The 23,807-nt window shown below is 32.9% G+C and overlaps 3 protein-coding genes across 3 annotated transcripts in view; all 3 read right to left on the bottom strand.

Annotated features, from left to right (window-relative positions):
• The window catches only part of LOC140061248 (uncharacterized), a 12,757-nt gene extending 12,362 nt beyond the window's left edge, over nucleotides 1–395 (bottom strand). The window contains exon 1 of the mRNA XM_072107759.1: nucleotides 224–395. Within this exon, the coding sequence (XP_071963860.1) occupies nucleotides 224–287 (64 nt within the window). The 5' untranslated portion in view covers nucleotides 288–395. The remainder of the gene's footprint in view (nucleotides 1–223) is intronic.
• Nucleotides 396–1,490: 1,095 nt separating this feature from the next.
• On the bottom strand, nucleotides 1,491–17,678 carry LOC140042829 (uncharacterized). Its single transcript, XM_072087724.1, has 19 exons — nucleotides 17,565–17,678; nucleotides 16,579–16,836; nucleotides 15,190–15,287; nucleotides 14,775–14,899; nucleotides 14,167–14,288; nucleotides 12,902–13,030; nucleotides 12,292–12,378; nucleotides 11,837–12,052; nucleotides 10,925–11,044; nucleotides 9,227–9,334; nucleotides 7,053–7,169; nucleotides 6,396–6,503; nucleotides 5,679–5,765; nucleotides 5,338–5,519; nucleotides 4,948–5,029; nucleotides 4,445–4,582; nucleotides 3,727–4,035; nucleotides 3,135–3,452; nucleotides 1,491–1,894 (listed from the first exon to the last, which is right to left on the bottom strand). The coding sequence occupies exons 1-19, from the start codon at nucleotides 17,611–17,613 to the stop codon at nucleotides 1,548–1,550; spliced, it is 3,000 nt and encodes a 999-aa protein (XP_071943825.1). The 5' UTR covers nucleotides 17,614–17,678; the 3' UTR covers nucleotides 1,491–1,547.
• A 2,548-nt stretch (nucleotides 17,679–20,226) lies between these two features.
• Nucleotides 20,227–23,789, bottom strand: LOC140061223 (ras-related C3 botulinum toxin substrate 1-like). Its single transcript, XM_072107735.1, has 5 exons — nucleotides 23,647–23,789; nucleotides 23,315–23,386; nucleotides 22,679–22,799; nucleotides 22,301–22,498; nucleotides 20,227–22,120 (listed from the first exon to the last, which is right to left on the bottom strand). The coding sequence occupies exons 1-5, from the start codon at nucleotides 23,706–23,708 to the stop codon at nucleotides 21,962–21,964; spliced, it is 612 nt and encodes a 203-aa protein (XP_071963836.1). The 5' UTR covers nucleotides 23,709–23,789; the 3' UTR covers nucleotides 20,227–21,961.
• Between the last annotated feature and the right edge of the window lie 18 nt (nucleotides 23,790–23,807).

The following is a 23,807-nucleotide window of genomic DNA, read 5'->3' as shown; positions in this document are numbered from 1 at the left end:
TCATTTACTTTGCTTATAAAAAGAGGAAGAATTATTTAGCGCACACATAATTTATTTTATTGTTAATATTTATATTGATGTATTCGGGCCAATGGACTACGTATAATAAATGGCCTAGGCAATGCTCCTAGGAAAGAAAGAATTGAAGTAAACATATCAATAAGCAAAAAACCGAGCACATTGGATTCACAAAGGTCAATAAAAAATCCCTTACAAAACGAACCTATATATGTTTCGCTTTCTTCCGAAAGCCAATAGTTTATCAGCATATAATGAATAAACTCCATTTCTTTCTTGTTGTTAACGAACACAAGATAGGAACCAATTTGCTCGCATTCTGTTATAGCTTCAGTCCATGTTAATACTATTGGATTTAAAAAACGTTGATAGCATGCGTAGTCATACAGTACCCATTCTGGCCGACATGTACCTGTGGAACGTGAGTTTAGAGAATTACTGGTAGGTATAATAAATACACATGGAACCAACACAATATTCATATCGTATCAAGTATCTGTAGTTCATAAAAAAGGCGGCTCAAATTTCATTGTTGTATGAAATACGATTAATTATGAGTTTAAAAATGTGACCACAGTTATAATTTGTTCAAAGTTATATATATATTTGGCATATAGAGAGTGTTTGTGTGTTTGATCGTTATACATATTTATACCATTGCACGGATCCATAGAATATAATGTACCAATGATTGAAATTGTCTTGAAAACCACCCTGGGGTCGGCATCTTTGCTAGTAATATAAAACGTAACAATCTCAAACAGAACATTTGAACTTATAGTACAGTCTATCCAAATAGGCCTACCTCAATTTGGTTGGCCGATTAGTTTCAAACAGTATGTTACTTACTGGAGTTAAAATTGGCGCCAATGGTCGTAACGGATTCTGAAGTGTATTTCGCCTGGAATCCACGACCACTTCCAGAGCCGTCCGAGGAAAACACCAACGTTATTATGTTGCGACTACTTAAAACATCGTTCGGCGGCCGTTCATAGTTACAAAACTTTCCAATTTTGTCTTCATCAGTGATATCACCATTGTATATAATGAGGTTATCGGACTGACATAACTCGTCACTTGGTATATCGAAATCTATAAAGGTAAGCTGAATAAAGTTCGACGTTGATGGAATTTTAATGTACCAAGTGTAACGGCTGCCGGGTGAATAGTCTCCGGGGTAATTAGATGTCGCTAAGATGGCGGACGGGTGCAAACAATCGAACCGAGATCCATATGTCGTTGCGTAGCAGCCAGGTAATTCTGCGAAAATGAATTTAATTCTTTCATAACATAGGGATTTAAATATTGAAGATTTTTTATTGCTTTAAAATTATAAACAGTAAAAAGACAACGAATTGTTTCTCAAAAGCAGAATATTTACTCTTTAATCATTACTAAATAACTTATAGATGGAAGAGTAATATCATGCTAGCCTCTGACGAGGATAGAGACTCGGTGTGACTAAACATAGACCTTAGGCTAAGTATACCCTTTGGGACATGACACTGAAGCACAGACAAACTATAGGCCTACTTACCATTTGGCATATAGGTAACTAACAAGTGAAGATACTGTCGTTTGTATCCCGCGCTTAAAGTTATCGAAACGTTATTGGATACGGATCTCACAAATGGGATGACGTCATTGCAAACTGGTCCGATCTCAGAGTTATTTTCTTTGATAAGAAGATAGCTGGTGCATTGTTGTTCATCACCTCCTTCCGTATTCATTTCAGTGATTTTCAAATCAACATAGTTATCTTCTCCCTGTATGTTCCATTCAAGTTTAGTGCAAGGCTCCATTATGACGTCAGCATAAATTACTTGATCAGAAAAGGACAGATTTTTAGTCTCCACAACTATTTCTTCAGTACATTCTATAATAATGTTAAAAAAAATTGGAAAATACTTCACGACTATATCTACATTTTAAATATATATTGTCTCTCTAAAATTTGCCATTTCCACATAATAGTTATTCACTTTGATAAAAAATTGGATCGAAAAAAAAAATATTTACACGAAAAAACAAAATAGTCCAATTTAAAGCATTATTTTATCGAAGTTTTTTTTCTATGCAAGTGATTAGGCCTAACTTAACTACAATATGGCATAATCAAAGTCTGATTTTATTAATCTTAATTTTTCATGTTTTTGTGGGACAATACATCTTTGAAGAATGAAATACACTATTTTATTGTTCGAATTGGAAACTTTCATTCCTTATTAAATTATCTTTTTTTGCTCTTAAAGGAGTAAACATACAATATAGTCAAGGTTCTCTACTCTTACAGTGATAGTTTTATCCAAATTAATAAAAGCAATATTCATAAGGTAGATGATAGGGAAACATTATACACGTAGAAAAACAAGGTCAATTCAACATTAAATTACCGTTCTACAATAATAATACACAATCTACTATAACAGTTAATTTCCCATGTAATCCTCAATTCTATTTCACTTCAATAAGTAATTGATTCTATTCATACATGTTGCCCAATTATTTAAAGTAGTTATACTTAAGTACCTTATTATGATGTTAGACCAGAATCACTATGATTGGCAGTTTATATTAGTATGAAACTTAAGTCTATGTGAAACACTCCAGAAGTTCACAATGAAAACGTATGTATCTATGTGCGGTAGGCACAACACAACGACGTAACGCAAAGTAAAGCTTGGTTCCCACTAGAACGTGACGCAAGGACGTAAACGCAACGCAAGCGTTTTAACCAATGACAAGCGAAGTTATAGACAGTTAGCAATCACAAGCGGTTTGACCAATCACAGGCGATTGATTATTCGCTTATTGATAACTGTCATTGGTCAACTCGCTTGCGTTGTGTCTACGTCCTTGCGTTTCGTCTAGTAGGAACAAAGCTTTACTACTTCATAAAACTTAAGTAAGCCCTTTTTTAAACACTCCCGAATGTTACTATGTATATCTAATGCGTGGTTCCCACTAGAGACGCAACACAACGACGTAGCGCAACGTAAGGAAGGTAAGAGATTTGACCAATCACAAGCGATTGAATATTAGAACTGTCGCCTGTCATTGGTCAACTCGCTTAAGTTGTGTCTAGTGGGAACCAAGTTTAATACTACAGTACTTACCTGTACTACAAAATACAAAAATGTCTTGATCATGAAGACACGACACATCGTCATTATTCGAATGATTGCAGTCAAATATAGACGCTTCGGTACCGACACAATCTGGATTAGCAATATTAATAGGTTTCCCAGTGCCAGCAGAACTCGCAGAAGCTGTGTTTGTATAGTTCGAAGCATCGCTATAGCCTAGGCCCTTGCAGATCACAGTGGCTTCCAACTTTGTAGGGTAGGCATCACATATTGAGCCCCATTCACCGTATTTGAATACTTCCACAAATCCTTCAGTTACTGTCGAACCGCCAACTAAACGAACTCCATCTGGTGAAATGACACGTAATTAAAAGTAAAACTCATTCGCGAACTTATAGCGACTTATACAGGGACACCGCCCTTTATTGCACAGGGACATTCTTGATTAAGGAAACACGTTCCCTTTAAAATAATGAGGTGACGTGATACTGCGGAACTTTATTCTGAGGGAAATTATTTAGGTCCTGAAGGTGTCCCCTTAATAGGGGTTATAGGGGTATAGTAAACTATATAGGTTTGGGTGTTAAACAACATTATACATGGAAAATGTTTCCAGACATACCGTTTGAACATTTAACCCAGACGTCCAGATCATTTGGACAATTTCCTTTCTCAACTTTTGAACTGCAGTAACTCAGAGAAGACTCCTCTCCAGTGCAAGACACTTGGTCGTAGTGCCTTCCTGTGTTATGTTGAACTTTGGCATCACAGCATTTTAGAGGATCACTATACGGCAAATTCAGCTGATTGCAGACAACATCTGCTTCGACAGTGCCCCAATCCTTACTGCAGATTGTCCCCCAGCTTCCATCATTGTATATTTCAACAAAACCATCAATCAATGAGTCCCCTCCAACTAACCTAACAGGTTCTATTAACAATTAGAAAATATTGTTAAGCTCTGTCTACACTATGAAATTTGTGTGATTTTGGACACGATGGCGTTATGTCACTACCATATTTGGGCGCGCATTTCACTACCATATTTGGGTACATCACACTTTTTGTGAAACTAGTTTGATAGTGTAGGCAGAGCTTTAGATGTACAAATGCACTTTGACATTGTAACATGCAGGATGATAGCTAAATAGATTTAAATGAATGAATTGATTATTGAATACAAGTCAACATTAAAATACTGCAGTAATTGTTTTAATGAATTAAATTTTTTATCTATAGTAGTTTTATGAAGATTTTGAACAACCTGTTAGTGGCGATGATTCACTGTTAAAAAAATAAAGAATATAAATATAATTATTATTGATTTTTTTTTTACTTACGAAACTCGCAAACGGTTCCCATGTAGTTGAATGAACACGGTATGTCGTTCCATCCACCTCTACCATTCTGAACTTGAAGGTGGGCACAGTGTTCTCCATCGTAATTTACATAATTGTCTGGTTGTCCTGGATTCCAATCTAAATGTAAAACAAACTCAGTAATTCTAGTGTAAGTAAGTACGGTAGGTAATATTCATGTATTCATTCATGTTGATTAGTTATATATTGACATAATAAATGGATACTAGGATGGATTACCAATACCAAGACCAATAAGGCTGGGATCTGTTTTTTTAAACATAGGGGCTAGAATGATAAGATCCTTCAACTGAAATAGTCCAGACAGAAAAAAAACTCCACAGTGCTAAACTTAGCACCCCTCTATCCTAATGGATTCATCCTATTCATCTAACGGGTTTCCGCCAAATTTAAACGATCTCTTGCACACGTGTTTTTGTATATAAGTTTATTTATAAGTAAGTATAAGTAGTATAGTAACTTACTTGTGTACGATGTAAACATGGGAGCTTCAGGTACCCAAATACCTTCCTCTTCTATATCATTAATTCCAATCCAAACATATGTCTGTAATTTAAATTCAAAGAACATAGTTAACTTTGAATTTATTATTTTATTTCAAAGCCCTTTATATCAGGGAGATCTCCCTGTTTATATACAGGAAGTTTATACATTTATCTTTAGGCTTATTTTCACATAACTTTTGTAGGGCCTGTTCATGTTTAGTTATTTACCCGGGCAAGTTGGTTTCATGAACGCAGTTATCGCTAGCTTTGATGGGTAAGAATCAACATACCAGGGTTAATAAAAAAAACGTTTGAACGGGCCTGTGACGTCAACATACGTACGTTAGTATTACTGAGCGTTAAAATTACCTTATCAGTAAGATCCACCATAGATTGTGTAATATATACATTTTCATCTTCAGAATCAATGACCACCAAATAGCCACCCTTACCACTGCAGTAATCCTGCGCGTCGGTGAATGATAAACCCACGTCCAGTTTAAAGTGGTAACAACTTCCTTTAAATTGTTCATAAGCACTTGGACAATACGCTAAAAGACAATGTAAATCACGTGTTAGACGCAGCCATCTTGTTGCTTTTTTATATCGATCTATTGTGTATCCCTAAAAACAGTGGTAACATGTTTAATATATCCTTTACTAAACTATGTAAAAATGTGTTCTAGACTTAAACTACTTCAATTGCTTACCACAGTTAAGCTCGTCCTCTCTGTTTGTGCAGTCGTATTTACCGTCGCAGAGCTGGGAAAACGGGACTGGAGCGCCGTCACAAGTCACTAAATGTGCAAATAATACCAATTTTCAAGTAATGCAATGTAACACTTTGAAGCAAACAAATACTTAAATGAGCACATGATGGAATATTTTCCTCGGTTGAAATGTTCCAGAAGAAAGGTACTTTTGGATTGTACGATACGGTACCAAAGAGAAAATGTAGCACATTCCTAAAAAAGTCTTTATTGAACGTATATACTTACACAATTTATCACTATTTTATTATTGTATATTATTTTTCATCTTTTGTTATCTTAAAAAGAACTAAGACGAGTACGACGAGGCCCGACAAACCGTCTCGTCGGGAGAAAATTAAACATGTTTAAAGTTCTCCCGAATACCTAAAAACTACGCCCGACGCTATCTCAAGACTACTCGTCTCGTCGGGATTCAACTCAGACAGCACCGACGAGTCAAAGCCGTTTCGTCGGGCCTCGTCGTACGATGCTGTTTGAGTTGGCCTTTTGTTATCATATTAATCATCTACAATATTCATCATTATGGTTATTTCAAAAAGATCTTAACCATTTATTTTGTTGTTGTCACTATGATGTCGGTAGGCTTGTGTTTTGTTGACGTGTTTATGATGAAGTAACGAAATTCTAATAATAGAAACAAAGAATAATTGTTACCACAATTTCCTTCATCTTCTTCGTCTTGACATTCTGGTAAATTATTACAAACTTTACTGGAGGCTAAACATCTTCCATCGCTACACACAAAATCGTCTTTGCCACAAGCTATACAATAATTGGAATATTATTAATGAATAATATTACTATGAAAGTAGGATTAAATCAATATTAACACTTGATGTATTGTCCCCCAAAAACATGACAAATAAAGGTTAATAAAATCAGATTTTGACTATATTATTTTGTAGTTTTAATACGGTTAATCACTTCCGTAGGAAAAAACAGAACAAATTATGTTTTCACTTATAAAATGACAAAATACCATTGCTGGCAGACTACTTTTTGTTTAAATTACAAATTTTTAGGTAAATACATTTTTTGTCGATCCAACTATTATGTGACAATAAAATAGCATATTCAGCAACATTAGTTAAGAATTATCTTTTCAGGTGGACATCAGATCTTTAACGGAAGAGTTTTCAAACTGTAGACATCGTAGGCCTACTTTACTAAGAAGAAGAACCATCACACGATCAATTAGCACACGGTTCAAATGAGTTCATGCGTCATGCTACGTTTTAGGCCTACTGTTAATTTATACTTTGAGGAAACATCAGGTTCAAGAGTAGATGTGCCCTGGTTGAAAAGACTTACTACAGGAATGCTCGTCAGAGGAATCTTCACAATTATCGAATCCATCACAGACAAACCGTGATACAATACATCTTGTGCCATTTGATTCTAAACAGACGGATGAGTCCATTTCACACTCTGAAATAAGGCCTACATTATGAGCATATCTTCTTGACTTGCTGTCTACACTATCAAACTTTATGTGACAAAAAAATGTGATGTGCCCATATATGGACACGTCATATCACTACCATATTTGGACACATCACCACCATGATTGGGTACATGGTCACACTTTAGACATATATCTTAAAGATGTATTGTCCCCCAAAAACATGAAAAATGAAGATTAATTAAATCAGACTTTGAATATGTTATTTTGTAGTTTGTAAAGGTAATCACTTCCATAGAAAACAATGATACCGGACCGACAGACAGACCGACAGACAGACAGACCGACAGACAGACCGACCGACATAGTGAACTATAGTCGCGTCCACGCGACTAAAAAAGCATAATTTTGACGAATTTTTAAACTTTTTCATCAAAAACGTGCGCAAATTATCCAATTCGACGTGCTCGTATGACGTAATTTTAAGTCAAAATTGTTTAAAAGATGGTAAAATTATTAGAAAAGGCTGCAAAAACATGCTCAAAATGACAAGAAACGCGTAGAAAGTTGATTAAAAATGAATTTTGCGCATTTTAAAATTTTAAATGCGCGTGCGCACGTAACTTTGTGGCTTTGTGACTCATGGCAATTTTGTAAACGCTTAAAATTGCCTGAAACGTACTCTTATTTCATCGAAAATAAATTGTGAAAATTTTAAGCGCGAGTACGCATGCGTTACATGCGCTACGCACGTAATTGTATTGCCATATGATGATTTATGCCCTGAAATTTATGAGTACCAAATTTTATTTAATTGTGATTCATGGTTGTGAAGATATGATTACAAACGTGATTTCGTTAAATCGTGCGTAGACCGCGTAATTTTTTATTGCGCACCGTGAAAACATAACCACATCGATTCATGGCCATAAGGAATATACTGTGAAAAATTGACTTAGCTAGATTAAACTGATATCAAGATAAGTTCAGAAAGCGATAAAACGCATAGTGATACCGGACCGACAGACAGACCGACAGACCGACAGACCGACCGACCGACATAGTGAACTATAGAGTCGCTTCCTCGCAACTAAAAAACGGAAAAAAAATTTTTCACTTATAAAATGACAAATAAATGGTTAAAGATGTATTGTCCCCCAAAAACATGAAAAATAAAGATTAATTAAAATGGTATATTCAACAACAAAAATTGTAACAATTTTTTTTTCAGGGGGACAACAATACATCTTTAAATTCAACCAAATTTCACAATTTTTTTGCTTTAAATTACATTTTTTTCAGGTAAATACATTTTTTTTCGATCCAATTTTTGATCAAAATGGATAACTATTAAGTTACATTAAAATAGAATATTCAACAACATTTTTTTGAAGAAATTATTTTTTTCAGGGGGACAATACACTTTTAAGGATGAATACTGGTATTGATTTTGTTTCAGTGTCGTATAACTGAAGGAAATTCGGTAATTACAGTACCACTAACCTTTTAACAAGTAACCGCTCTACATTATATGGCTAATACTGCACCTACATTATTTCTAGCCGAATTTGTTCGCGCGAATCAAAAGCGTCAACTTATACGCATGTTTTTTAATCTTCCAAATCCCTCTATACGTATGCGTATAAGCTGACGCTTACGATTCGCGTGATTCCCAGCTAATCATCCCTTGTGATAAATTTAATTGTATTTATATTGGCCCTCTCTACTTTTCGTAACAAGCCATTTTTTATTATTTGATTGAATTTTGTTATGTTTTTTGGACAAATAAATAATTTATGTATGTTATGATTGTTATTGTAATTTGTTATATTCTTGTATTATATTTAAATATTAATTATCTATCGATCATATTGGCGTCTGCAGTGCTGGACGGAAAATATACAATTTACATCATTTTAATACATTTTTGATAGAGTAGATCCATACTACAATATTCATAATTACAGCAATTATTAAACATTTAAGGTGATTACTATCAATAGTTATAATATTGTAATTCATATTTATAACCTAATGAAAAATAATAAACATTACAATTATCAAAATAAAATAACAAATTTACCGCATGAATATTCATCAGTTGAGTCGCCACAATTGTCGTACATATTGCATCGGTACATCATTGGAACACAGCGACCATTATTGCATTTGAACATAGTTTCGTCACACTCTAATAACATAGAATAGATTAGCTTAACAGTAAGAAAAAAACAGTATCAATTTCTTTACGGTATTATAGAGACGTGAGTGTCAAAATGCCTAAAAATCAATATTTCTTTATGGCAACAAATAGCTATAAAATTGAAAAATTCAAAATAAATATAAACATTATGGACAATAAAATATCGAATATGTATTTAATTGAACAAGAAATTATAGGCCTAGTTGTTAAAAAGCAATTTCAAAAACCTCTCACACTATGAACTAAATAACAATAATAAAATAGACGGATTATTGTTATTTAATAGTTATTCATATCATATCACACCACAAACTGTGTTAATTTCAAGAGATAAATTTCATGAGTTTTATTAATTTTTATTTATTCATAGGAATGACCTTTATATCGGTGGCACACATTTATCAGTTAATGGTGCATCTAATTTACAGACAAAATTACAAATAACATAAGCCACAAAGTTTTAACTAATACATAACATCAAAACAATATGTAAACTAATTAATTAATTAAATCTGTATGGAAATACATAATACTTAAACTGTACAATATATATAACCAAAAAGTTACTATATCGTAAATCTTCTAATAGTAACCCACACTCTAATAGTAACCCCCTTATAAGTTAATCTATAATAATAACCCACTAATCTAATAGTAACCCATAGGGGTTAATATTAGGGTCACAAAAACTATTGACAAAACGACATTTATGAAGACTGGTCGTTTATGATGCAGCCGTATTTTGAAAAAAAAAAGGAGATAATGCATGTTGATCTCGGGAGTGGGGAGGATTTAGTGTTTTTAAGATTATAAAATAAAGTTAGAGTTCAAACAAATTTAGTTATTTGTACTGTTTTATTATTTTACTATGAGTTGCTGACCGGAAAAGTTGGAGTGGGTTACTATTTTCAGGTGCCTAATTTAAGATTAGTAATAGTAACCCACTACAGTAACCCCTTCTAATAGTAACCCACCCTAAAAACAATCAAAGAATAATAACCCAGGGTTACAAGATAGACTGATATGGATACTGCAATATTATTTTATTATTTATTTCAGAAGTCGGATATAGAATGGAAATAAAAGGTCAAATTTAATGTGTGCGTGTGTGTGTATATGGGTGTATGTTGTGTGTAATTTAATGTGTGCGTGTGTGTGTGTATGGGTGTATGTTGTGTGTATTCAGTGTGTGAACACGTGAAGGATAATACAAACTAGAAGAAAACAATTAAAAGTTAACTAATATACATACCCTAAAAAAACAGAAGAAAGAACATAAGAAAACATTGGGGAAATTTTATACAATTACAGTGACCAGCATTTGTTTTATTGACATGTTGGTTATAAACTTGCTTGCGTCATGCAGTAGCTAGGCTTTAATTTAATGTATTGAATTTTTAGTGGAGCAAAAACAACATAATTAAATTATATGGCGATGTCTCACTAAAAAAAGTAGGCCATGACACGCATAATTTAAATCATAAATGAAATATGTAAAATAGAAATAGATGAGGATTTAAATTTAATACAATTTAACTTGCACAAGTCAATAAGAAATTAACTGAAATATATACTCACGACACGATGGCCAATCAGCGTTAAGAATCGTGCAATTAATTGATGGATCATCACAAGGTCCTGGTGAGAAACTGCATTCATTATCCTCAACCTCAATTCCACTTGGCAAATTGTCAATATCTAATTATTAAAATGCATATCAATCTTGAATAATAACAGAAAGAAAAGTGGTGAAAAGACCATCATTTTTTCCTTTAATCAGCCAAGTATTAGGCCTACCAGACAAGTATCTGACAATGAAAATTCTTCATAAATGCCTTGTTCCAATTTTTGGACGTAGCCCAACGACGTAGGTACAACGCAAGTGAGTTGACAAATCACAAGCGACAGTTCGGATGATCCATCGCGTCGTGATTGGTCAAATTAATTGCTGTGCGCTTACGTCAGTTGCGTGGCCTCCGAGTGGGAACCAAGCATCTTATGCAATGCGTATTATCTTTAAATTTACACACTATTTTAAATTTATATCTGGTTAATTGTACATAAATCGAAAATTTGTAATAGAAATCAAGACGAAAAATTTCCCTTAAAATGGTCAAATACAACATTATATTATCAAAATTCTGCTATAAAAACCAGGAAGACATTTTTTCAGTAGTTAGTTAGTTTAACCTAATGTAATAACATGTCTGGTGATTATTGGAATATATGATCAATAGAAATGTTTTGCCCGCACCTGGTCGTTAAGCATTATACCATTAATAAAATTCATACTATATTCATTTAATATTGTTCTAGATATTAAATTATTAATATTAACTGTATCCGTTTTGTTAATTACAGTATAGGCCTACATTAAATGCGCATTGGAATTCACTTCTTTATTTACGTCATCAATATTGCCTAAATCATCAAACACCATTTCCGCTTTATTACAAAGTTGTACTTTAAACCAAAAAGAGAGCTACGTACCTAAGCCGTATACTTGCACCTCGCATAACGTTAGATATTGAGATACGCCAGGAATATAAATGGACACATAACGGCCGTGTAATAATTCACCGCACTCTACTCTGATGAACATGTTTGCCGCCACGGCGTTCGTAAATGCCGCGCCGCATTGTGGATTCACGTTGAAGGGATTTGGATTCATACCGACATGGACCTCAGTATTAACTAGACGATCAGCTAAAAGCACAAAAAAAGTCGTTAAACGAAACTCAACAAAGACTTCATATGTGATGCAGGAGGAAATGGGTGTATGGTAGGCCTAGTTACAACAATGAATCTTTAATCTAAGTTATTAATTTGATATTTAACGTTAAATTTTTTCACCAATTATATGGAAGCACCAGTTCAAATTTATTGTCACAAATTGGTAAATTAATATCATTTTAATGTATAGATAATATTGTATAAATTCTTACTGTGGGAATTGCGATTGATAATATCTACAAATCGGATGGCGAATGCTTTCTCCAAATCAACTCTCCACCATGGTTCAAAATCTTTATCTATATATAAAATAATGTACTTTATTAGTGATTATACTAAAATGTATTTGGTGAAAAACACTACTTTTGTCGGATCAAATTATGTTTTCTTCTTCAGCAATATTAATCAATCGATCACAAAATGTAGGTCTATACCTTTAGCAGTAAAATTGAACATAATGAGATAAGCATTTCCACCTTAGGGAAAAATGTTCAAACCAGTATTATCATTATATATACAATACTGTATATCATGAATAATGCTAATTATTCATTGCCAATATCTCACCAACAGTTATTGTTTGTAGGGCCTAGACAAGGCCGTAGCGAGAGGTTAAAAACAGACGAGAAAATGGTGCTTTAAATATTGTTTAGGCCTATAGAAAATATGACGATCTGTGCTGGGGAATTGGGGTGGGTGGTGAACATTCAAAAATTTTAGACAAGACAAGCGCCTCATCTGCCTCAGGCTGACTACGGCCCTGCCTAGATTTAAATATTCATGTTTTTATATGAAAATTGATGCTGCTAAAGACTATCTTGCCTGTGTGACAACAGAAACCGTCTTCAAATCTCGAGCTATAATGTCCATCAACAGCCAACTCTGAGCCATACGGATGTGCATCAGCATAAGCACTACTTTGTTTCGTTGGCTTGAACTTGGAAAGTAGTCCTAAAGAAGAAAGTTAAGTGATAAAGAAAATAGGGATAATTGCACTATTTCTAACTAAGCAGTTACGCATATGACGGCTATTTGCACGATGAAAGAGCAAACGCGCAAACCCGTCCGTGCAAATAGAAACAAATTGTACTTAGGCAATTATTAGGCAATTGTGTACGTAACGTTTACACTGTGTCTGTAATTTCAGACATTTCGTTGCTCTTCGTTGTTAATTATAATTATAGTTTACTTAACAATTGTGTGTCACTATTTGACTGTTACAAAATAATCACTACACAATCGCAGGCATAATTTAGAGAACACTTAACTAATGGTTATATCGCTTTGTTGTGTGTGTAATTGCCATTACACGTGGTGTTTTAATTATATCGTTAATAATAATAATCAGAGACTACTTTACAATTATGTATGCATTTGACTGTATACAGTATTAGATATTGATATTCATCTAAAGAGTCGTCAAAATATACCTATGCTTCCCATTAAAAAAATCGATGCTGGTAATGAAATATAATAGGTAGGTATGATTTCACCAGTGGGTGACGAAGATTCGTGGACGACGCGTGTGGTTATAAAATACGATTTTACTGTTCCTAAAGCTCTGTCGCAGCATCATCGTGTCCATATAATATCACATTTTTTGACACATTAAAGTTTGATAGTGTAGACAGAAATAGACGAAGTCTAAAAGTGTATTGCTGAATTTAACGATATACAGTTAGCACTTCTATTAAAAAAGGAACTTTTTGGGACCATCGGAGTACTTCTTTAATAAGGGTGTTCCCTGTAGTGTTAAAAAAATATTTATCGTCATTCATTCTTTTTACTGCAAAGGGTCCCCATATATAGTATGTGTCTACTGTAGGCCTCCATAAGTAAGACATCTTTACTTGGAAAACATAGGCGATAAATGTCTATTTGGAAAGTAGGCCTACAAATTCAATTCATGGAGCGGTGGTGGTTAATATGCTTGCCTTCCATCCGAGATTCAATCCTGACCTAGTGTCAGGGTGGTTGTAACTCACGCCTCTTTCAACTCCCCTCCCTAAGCCTCATATGAGACTTTATTTATAATAATAATCCACCGCTGTAGTATTATTTTAAATAGATGAATAAAACAAAATTACCCAATTTGATAGCTTTCCATCTAATATCGAAACCTTTGTTATTGTAAATATTGTCAGATGTAAAAATTAATACAAGTGTAGACCCTTCTGAAATTACTGGCGAGGCAGTAGTACCACAGAACCTGTAAGTTGAGAAAAAAAACTGATTATGACTATATTAATCGATAAAATTATACGAATTGATTTTTTATTATTAAAAAAAATATGAGAGAGTTTATACGTATACACATTTTTTTAATGCTGCAGTATATATCTAGGTTTCATAGTTTTAATTAACTGTTAAATCTATATAATAAATAGCTCATGATACCAGCATAGTTATTCAAATCCATCGAACAGTATTCAATTTAAAATATCGAAAGTTCAGTAACTATATTTTTACAGCAGTAATTACACTTGCCCCAAGTCTGTATTATTGTCTTAGTTTATCAGTCAACGCTTCGATTTTTTTTCCTGAAAAGTAGTACACGTATAAAACGCCATATGTGCCAAAATATTTATCTTTTTACTAATATTAAGTCAAAACTCCGTCTGGAACCCACACTAGGCAGTAATAAGCACTAATAAATGACAATTTGTAGAAATGTAATATGATTCATGTTATTTACCTATAATCGTATTGTTCGTCGTTAATCCCCTCTGTATAAACATCAAGATAGTCATATGTACAACGCGCGTGAAACTCAACGTCAAAAAATACAAAGGCTATCTGTACAACATACGCATCTGGCACCTATTGGTCAAAATAATGACAGAATTAGTAACATTTTTAATCTGCATCTATTAGCAATTACCAATATAGCAACGTTAAGCCACTACATAACCTTTGTCACTTTTGTGACACCAAAAAAACAAAACTAATTTGATAGTGTAGACAGAGTTTACAACTTATGGCCAATGGCCAGATTGCGTGTAACCTTTTAATACAGGCTCTTAACAATATTAAATAAAAATTCAATATTCAAAATATATAAAAAGGTGACAAAACCAGACGACCATTTGTTATCATATTTATAAACTTACATGTATTGTCCATTCACATTGTTGGTCGTTTTCGTAATTTGCTGGATAAGAGGGGGACGTAATTCGGCCCTCAGTTCCATTAAACGTCTCACTACAGCCTGAAAGAATATAGATTAGTGATACTAAAGCTCTGTCTACACTATCAAACTTGATGTAACACAAAATTGTGATGTTCCCATATACAGACATAATGATGTCATATCACTACCATATTTAAGCATATCACTACCATATTTAAGCATATCACTACCATATTTAGGTTTGTTTGTTTGTTTTTATTTCTTGCTCATATAAAAATAACAGAGGTACAGAAATATATATATATATATATACATCAAAAGTCGCAGACTTAACAAACAACAAAATCAGAACAAAGACAACAACATACAACGAGTAGGAGCAAAGGATAACCCTCTAAACCCGGAGGTTTGTATCCTGAGGGGTCCCGAAAGAAAAAACAAAGGAAAAATAAACAATTAATCAGCAGACGGCAGGAAGTGAGAAAAGGCTAAATTAGTCAATTCGCTCTTTGAGGATTTTCTTTATATGAAGCTTGAAGGTGGACTTTAAATTAATTTCTTTGATATTCGGAGGCAAACTATTCCAGAGAATTATTTTATTATAAAAAAAAGTAGAAGCAATGCAACTGGATTTTTTATAAATGTTTACAAAATCGTGTATGCTGCCCCTTGTATTATGGTGATGTCTTTCTGAAACTTTCAAAAAGTTTTCACGCATATACACAGGGGAGAAATTGTGCATTAAATTAAAAATATGATTGAGTTGCAGTTGATTCACTCTATTTATAATATTTAGATAGCCAGCAAGTTTAAAGTCGGAGGCACATCTTTGGGGATCCCTATGGAAACAAGCCTTTGAGCTTAAAGGGTAATCCCCTGCTTTCCATGTTTCCAAATATTTGTTGTATTATTCTAGTTATTTTTATTCATATTTTATGCTGTTTTATAAATTGTACTGATAAATATTACTTACTTACATCACACTTTTTTTTTGTCAAACTAGTTTGATAGTGTAGACAGAGCTTTAATCTGATTAATGTTATGAGTATATATATATATATGCAAATGGAAGAAATTATGTATACTGTAAACTAGGATTAGGAATGTTAAAATAAATTATATAACCTACACAAAGTTTAATCTTAGGCTGATTGAGTGTTTTTGTTAGCATGTGTAGTTCTATGATTGATGATATAGATTGAACTACAAGAAACATTTAAATAAAAAATACGATACAGTATCCTTTTGTATACAGATAGAATCGCTTGATTTGTTTTCTGATTCTGTCAAAGATGTAAAATTAGCTAGACGTTTTTTTTAAAATACCTTGTACTATGGTTGCTTTAATTATAAATAAAATTCAACTTACTAGCACAGTTTACATTTGGTTGTCCAACATCACACCACTCCCACCTAACGTCTGGATCTGTTGTATAACACCAAGTTTGTTCATCCGGTTCTGGGTTGCGACAATAGTTGTGGTCTCCTAGGCCCGTGTTTGGATGCGTTTCATCGCTATACCCATGCTCGTGAGGAGACTGTGACGTCCAGTACTGACATGCTCTGCCACTTTGTGTAACACTTACCGTGCCACGGTAATCGGCTGCATTTTCCAAATGGAAACATTCTGAAAACAAACATTGCAAATTACTTCTGATTCTCTTTATAATTAACAGATCAATAACAATTAATGGTAAAAGTGTCAAAAGTAATGGTAAAAGAGCCGTATAAAATGGTGAAAGAGCAAAATGGTAAAGGGCCGAATAGTGAAAGAGCCGAAGAAGGCCGTAACGGTAGCTAGGCAGTTGTTTTTATTCGACCTATTTTGTTATGGGCCCTCGTCACAAAATAACCATTAGAATTATAATAATGTAGACACTAATTTGTTCTTGAGCTATGAAGAATTACTTTTTTTTCCGAAATAAAAGATGAATGAATGAATGAAAGCTAGACGCAGAATAATGATATTTAAAGAAAAATGAAAGAATTAGGTAAAATGCAATGGGATGTCAGTTGTTTTAATAAAAATTCATGACATCAGCAAGAGTAAGATCTTGTATTCCTTTGTCAAGAATTCAAATTGTTTTTCAGGGAAGAGTATTCGTTAATTTTAACGTTAAGTACTCCTATTATGGCGAAATTGTTGAGACCTTCGGAGTTCCCCTTTAATACCAGTGTTTCCTGTAATGTTAAAACATAGGCCTATTTATTGTCAAGGATCCACTTTAAGGGGAATTAATTTTTTTTTTTCGGGAAGAGGATTTGTTTAATTTTAAGGTTGAATTCATGATTAATTTACACTTTTTGAAATACACTTGTGATAGGCCTAGCTTATGAGTTGTGAGTCATTCGTACCTGGATATTCATTTAGTGTTGTAGATATGATAGGCCTACTGGTAGTCATATCTTCGGTAGGTTTAGGCCTACCAGTAGTAATTTCCTCGGAGGTCAACGTATAGTTTTCTGTCACAGTATCCTCTTGAATTGTAACTCCTAAGATCGAAACGTAGTTTAATACAAACAATATTGTTTTATATATTATTGTTCGTCTTTTGTGAGGTTCACTCACCTTAATTTCCATTTCAAAACATAATTTTTACATAATTCTTTTGATAAAAACACTTTCTTTGCAATTTAAATTGCTGTTTATTTTCTATTCTTATTAAGTTTTTGTATATATATTTTAAATCACTTGCACTGATGAAGGGCTAGTGTTGCCCGAAAGCTCTGCTAACTTTTCTGGCTGTTTACTTTATCGTTTTGATTTAGCTTTTCGCTTTTTTTTTGTATCTCCATTGAGATTCAGCCACTGATACCCACAGCATTGTCATTTTTTTCAGTAATTTGCCTTTGGATTTTTAAATCTATAAATATTTTCTTTCATAAATATTAAGTTTCTCAGTAATCTTAAAAATCTCTGCACAAGAGATCATTCATACATTTACATCACATACGGTATTGTAATATGTACATCAATAAATAATAAATACAATCAAACATTTTCTTTTTCCTCCTTTTTTTAAAAAAACAACTCAATAGCTATTTGTTTGTAGAAAGAGTATAGCCTTATTATCAATGCGTTCCGTTGTCTTTAGTAACTATCCTTTTTAGTGCCCCCTCTTTATTTATAATAAACAATATTGTTAATATACCGTATTGATAATAATCATTTTATATAAGTCACTTAAGATCATAAAATGGAATGTAATATGGCCTATTGTATTGAATAGTCAGTGAGTACCCCTTATGAAAACATATGGATGAAAAATGTGCTATTTTCAGAGTTTATACGTGAAAATATTGTTATGTTTAATGCTTACCATATTCCATAGTTGTCATCGACAATGTGTTATTGACCTTGTTGTCCTGCAAGTTCGAATCATTTGTAGTGGTGTTTTCTTGGGCTTTTGCTAAAATTAAATTAAAAACCTGGTATGTGAGTAAAGATCCTTTTTCAATATAGTCCTAAATTATACACGAAAACGAATAGTTATAGGCCTAGTTTACATTGGTGTACAAGATGTTAAAATTGACAAGATAGAACTTAATAACAAACTAAAAAAAATCAATTTTAACAATGATTTCTTCGTGAAGCAAACCGACAAATATAATCAAAATTATTCATTCATTCATTTTTTTTATATCGGAATGCCATAATAAATGCTGATAACATATCCATAGAAAACAAATAAAACTATACACAACAAATCAGGATACCAAGAATCGTACAGAAAACACCTGGTGGAAATAGATGTATACACTCACAAAAAGAATTGTGCGACAGGCCCGTATACCGACAATAACTAATAAATACATTTTCTCACAAATAAAACCAAAATAAATTATGTGAAATCATTCTAGAACAATGGGACAAACATTTATACTCTCTTCAATGAATAGAATAATATTTTCACAAATCAAATAAAATGAAAAATATGTAGTGTGGCATACAATATCGTCATTCGTTGTCAGATAGGAACCTGTCTATTCAAATATTGTTATTTCATACACAATTATTTTAAATGTTAAAATATGGATGGTGAATAAGCCACAGAAGAAAGGAAAAATATAGTTCTTTTTTTGAAAAAAAATACCAGTTATTCTTATGAAAATTAGATTTAATATTACAGTATAACATAACCATTTCTTTTCAAAGATGTTCCGTGAAATCTAACAATAAGTAGGCGTTATTATTGAGAAATACTACACGAAGGACAATAGAACACGCATAATAAAGATTAATGATCTTTTAGAATAATTAAAACTAATATTTATCGCCTTAATGATTAAATTAACAAACAACAACATGTTGTCATATAGGAGCATTTGTTGTTATCAGGAAAGTGAGTGATATCATACAACACGCCTAACCCTAAATTAAATATTCCACTTAGGCCTACGCCCTTGCCATCCCAACAGCCTTAAACTACTCGATACACAAGCAGTATGTCAGTGACAATAAACACACAGCAGTATCGAGTCTGATAGAAAACTTTATCCCATTTTGGATAATGCAATGTAGACGTAGTGATATTTATTATTTAGGGCCTAATATAGGGTAAGATAAGTTAATATTTAGGAGTTAGATGCTGTGACATGGGCTTGTTGTCGGAGACATGATACTGCAGAAACCAAGTAGTTGGTTTTGACAAAATGTTCTGCTGGTTCTCATAATCCCGTTCCGGTAATAGAATAATTGGTTATTGTCTATGCGAGTGCCTCTATCTTAAAATCTTCACCGCCGACATCCGTTCCTAAAGGAATACGTTGTTTGTTTATTTGTGGCATGGACAAGCCAGACCGACATCTTACAAAAACATAGCCTAACAAAATGTATTGTTTTACTTGTTTTAGTTGGAAAATTAAAAAAAAATAACAACATAGTATGATTCTAGAATACATAAAGGTTAGATTTAATCGATAAAATATTATTTTTGTTTTTGTCGACGTGATTTTGACTATTCTAGGCTGTATCTCAGTTCGGGGATTACCGACAACCGACTGGTTTGGCTTGTCCGTGCCACATTTTAGAAAACCCTATCAAAATACTATTCTACAAACGATCGAGTAAGCAACCTTTCAAATACTATTCTACAAACGATCGAGTAAGCAACCTACAGTAAATTACTTTGCTGACATTTGTTTATTTACAATATAGCATATACAAAATAAACTGGTCTTATTTATTTATTTGTTTAGGTATAAAAAAAACTATATTATTATTAAAAAAGGAAAAATAGAAAATATTGAAAAGAAAGTAGAAAATCTAGGCCTATAGAAATTATGTAATGAAACATTAAATGAATAAAGGTGGTGGTGAACCACAAAAGATTACAAAATTACTGTACAATTTAAATTACAATACAAAATACAATAAAAACGAATAAAAAGGTACAAAAATGTCGTTCACGTTGTCTCTATATGAACTATTTAATTTAGCATAACTATTGTAGGGATGGCTGAATTTTTAACGCCGTGGTTTCGGTTCTCGATTTGAATTGTTGGTATTTGACCTTGACTTGCTTCGAAACACACGAGAAATACTACGGATAGGGGGAGGGGAGAAAATAACTGAACTTGTCCGAGTTCGACAGCTTCTTGCCAAATGTCATTTTGAAATTATTAAAATCATATGCATAGGCCCTAATATTGATTCAGTATTTGCAAAACAACAAAATGGTCAGTTGATTGTGTTTCAGATCTTTTTGATTGTGTTGTTTATTTCAGACCCAAGGTTGGTAAGTGAATAAACTTAATAGTAACTGATTGATTTTAGTTTCTCGAAACGAAAACATTAAAATTCCAACAAAAAAACACAAATTGAAAGTTACCTTGAAAGAGGATTGTAAAAATTATCCAGATTGAAAACTTGAAAATTGACATCGCTCCAATTATTACATACTTTCCTATTAGTGATATGTGATATGTTCGATAAAACTAATCCGAACTACCAGTAGTTTAATGTAAATAATGATATAGCTTGTTGGTGCAACGCTTATAACTCGCAAATTATGCCATAAATATTGTATTTTTAGAGGGCGCAACAAGAGGACTTGTTTTCTGTATCGAATTTAGAACGAGCTAATCATCTCTCTATTCATATCACTTGATATGTAGCTTCACATCACAAATCTTTTATTCACTCTCTTTTTTATTTTTCCGTCTTAATTACAAGATACCATTACTGTTATATTCGCATTAAATACTGGTACTGAATATTATACAAAAAATTTAATGTTTATGTAGAGATGTTTTTACTTCTACGTATTTCCAAATGGAAACATAATTCAGAACAAACGAGTTATGATTGCACAATATTTTGTCTTTTCTAAGTAAATACGATACGTTTATATCAAGTCAAGTATCATTTATTGTCATTTGTTTTAAGAAAAAAACATAAAAATTATGTTTGTTCTGTTGGCAGGAACACAATATCCAACGGACACAACATTCCTTCTCCAGAGACAACATTTAAAAGCTAGTCATTCATTCCTGGCACTGTCTCTCGTACATTCATGTCAGTATGCCGACTATGAAAGGGTCCGACGGAATAATAAAAATATACCGTCATTTCAGAGTATACACATTTAAAACGGAAGCAGAACATTTTATTGGAAAGTAATGTCTTCGGTTCAATTGTAACAAAACAAAACGTTGTGATGAGGTAAAGCACTTGAGCAAAACGTAGGATACGTCACAGTGTTTTCCAATGGCATGAAAACAAAAAAAACAAAAAAAAAACACAAAACAAGCTATATGACTACACAATGTTTCGTACGTTTCTTCTCTTCAAGTTTATGCGATACCCCGTGACACGTAGCTTCGTAGAACACATCATTTACACCCCTTCCCGTCAAAGATGAACATTCAAAATAGTCGAGAGCACCAACCTTTGATTTCATTTCTTGGCCCTGAAAATAAACAAAATAAATAAAATACATTTTTTAATTAAAAAAAAGTAGGCCTACACGGCTGTAATTTAATTTTTAAGAGATAAATAATCAAATCGTTATTGGTTTACTTTTGTGTAGAGACTGGCTTATAAGTCCGTCGTTATAATTTAATTAAAATTTAATTTAAAAAAAAATTACCTGTTCGTATGTAATAAACTTTGTTCCGTCGTCTGTCTTTTTCAGATTCCCGTCCTCATCTTCTCTTAAGTCCAACTTTGTACCAACTAGAATAAACGGTACATCGGGACAGTGTTCATGTATTTCGGGATACCAAAGCTTACTTACATTTTCATATGATGTTGGATTCGACAAATCGAAACAAATAATAAACATATTCTGTTTAAAGAAAAACAAAATCAATGTTTGAGTGGTATTTGATCATAAACAATATCTCTATTGTATTTCTATATCTATTGTATTGGTTTGCAATCAAAAATACAAAACCATAAGAACTAGAAATAGTACAATTGGTCTGGTAATTTAAAATAAGTAAGACATAGGCTATGTGATACCTACCGCTCTAAAATAACACAGTGGGCGTAACCTTGCGTAATCTTCCTGTTCGCCACGGGCGTCTTCTGTCTGTACTTCCACAACTGTACTATCCAATATGATTTCATGAACGTAACTTTCAAACCTGTACATAATACAATTTCGTTTAATTTATATATCACAACATACTTTACTTACAAATACGTAAACCATGGATGCTCGAATTAACTTAATTAACTAATATATAAGGCACAACATTTTTTATCGTCAATCATAAATCTCTAAATGTCTAGTTTCTCAAATTGTTTTTTTATTTACTGTATAAAACAAATAATTTTAAATTAATTTTGTTTAAGTGTCGTACTTGTAATCAAGGTATTGTAGGCATGTTAGGGTAGCTTTATCACTTTAACTAAATTTACTTCAACAGCTAAAAATTTTAATTAAAATTGTAGGCTACTGACTGTAATCAAATCATGACGTACTTTTTGAAATGTTCTCTGTCTACACTATCAAACTTTATGTGACCAAAACATGTGATGTGCCCATATATGGACATGATGATGTCATACCACTACCTTATTTGGGCACACCACTACTATATTTGGGCACATCACACTTGTTTTTGTCATACTAAGTTAGTGTAGACAGTGTACTTACTGTGTTGGTACGTAGACTTCAGGAAACAATTGTTTGCATTCACGAATGAGGAGGCAGGTTTTCCCAACAAAACTGATGACATGAGGAATAAAAAGAAACAAAAAGTAAAGTTTATTAAATTACATCTCCATATATATAGGCCTCTACATATTAGTTTTTATTTCTTATCGGATTTAGGCCTTTTGGATAATGTGTGTAGGCAACGTGTAACTGTATGGTCGTAGCATTTAGAAAACCTACATGTAACTTAAGCATATACAATACAGTATTCAAGTCTAGCCTCATTAAGCATAGACCGGAACGTACACTTTGTTTTTTTAGCCATAACTTACCTATCGCCTACAGTTATACACCGAATACGAATCGGCTTCAATTTTACACTCACTCGCGACATTACTTCGTGTTTCAGAGGCCTAGAATGTATTTAAAATAACTCATATCAAACTGCCTGGCTTTTAAAGCATGTTATTATTAAATACGGACATCGATGATA

The sequence above is a fragment of the Antedon mediterranea genome, chromosome 1 (assembly GCF_964355755.1).
Source record: "Antedon mediterranea chromosome 1, ecAntMedi1.1, whole genome shotgun sequence".
In the NCBI taxonomy this organism is placed as follows: Eukaryota; Metazoa; Echinodermata; class Crinoidea; order Comatulida; family Antedonidae; genus Antedon; species Antedon mediterranea.
Note: the sequence above shows the minus strand (reverse complement) of the source record. Positions and strands in the feature narration are given on the sequence as shown.

Excerpts from the sequence above, each read along its gene's own strand:
- LOC140061223 (XM_072107735.1), bottom strand. The coding sequence starts at position 23,708 with ATGTCGCGAGTGAGTGTAAAATTGAAGCCGATTCGTATTCGGTGTATA. Across the intron at positions 23,387-23,646 it reads TGTATAACTGTAGGCGATAG|TTTTGTTGGGAAAACCTGCC; the intron begins GTAAGTTATGGC and ends TCATGTCATCAG. Across the intron at positions 22,499-22,678 it reads CACTGTGTTATTTTAGAGCG|AATATGTTTATTATTTGTTT; the intron begins GTAGGTATCACA and ends TTCTTTAAACAG.
- LOC140042829 (XM_072087724.1), bottom strand. The coding sequence starts at position 17,613 with ATGACTACCAGTAGGCCTATCATATCTACAACACTAAATGAATATCCA. Across the intron at positions 15,288-16,578 it reads ACCAAATGTAAACTGTGCTA|GCTGTAGTGAGACGTTTAAT; the intron begins GTAAGTTGAATT and ends ATATTCTTTCAG. Across the intron at positions 13,031-14,166 it reads ATGGAAAGCTATCAAATTGG|GACTACTTTCCAAGTTCAAG; the intron begins GTAATTTTGTTT and ends TTTCTTCTTTAG.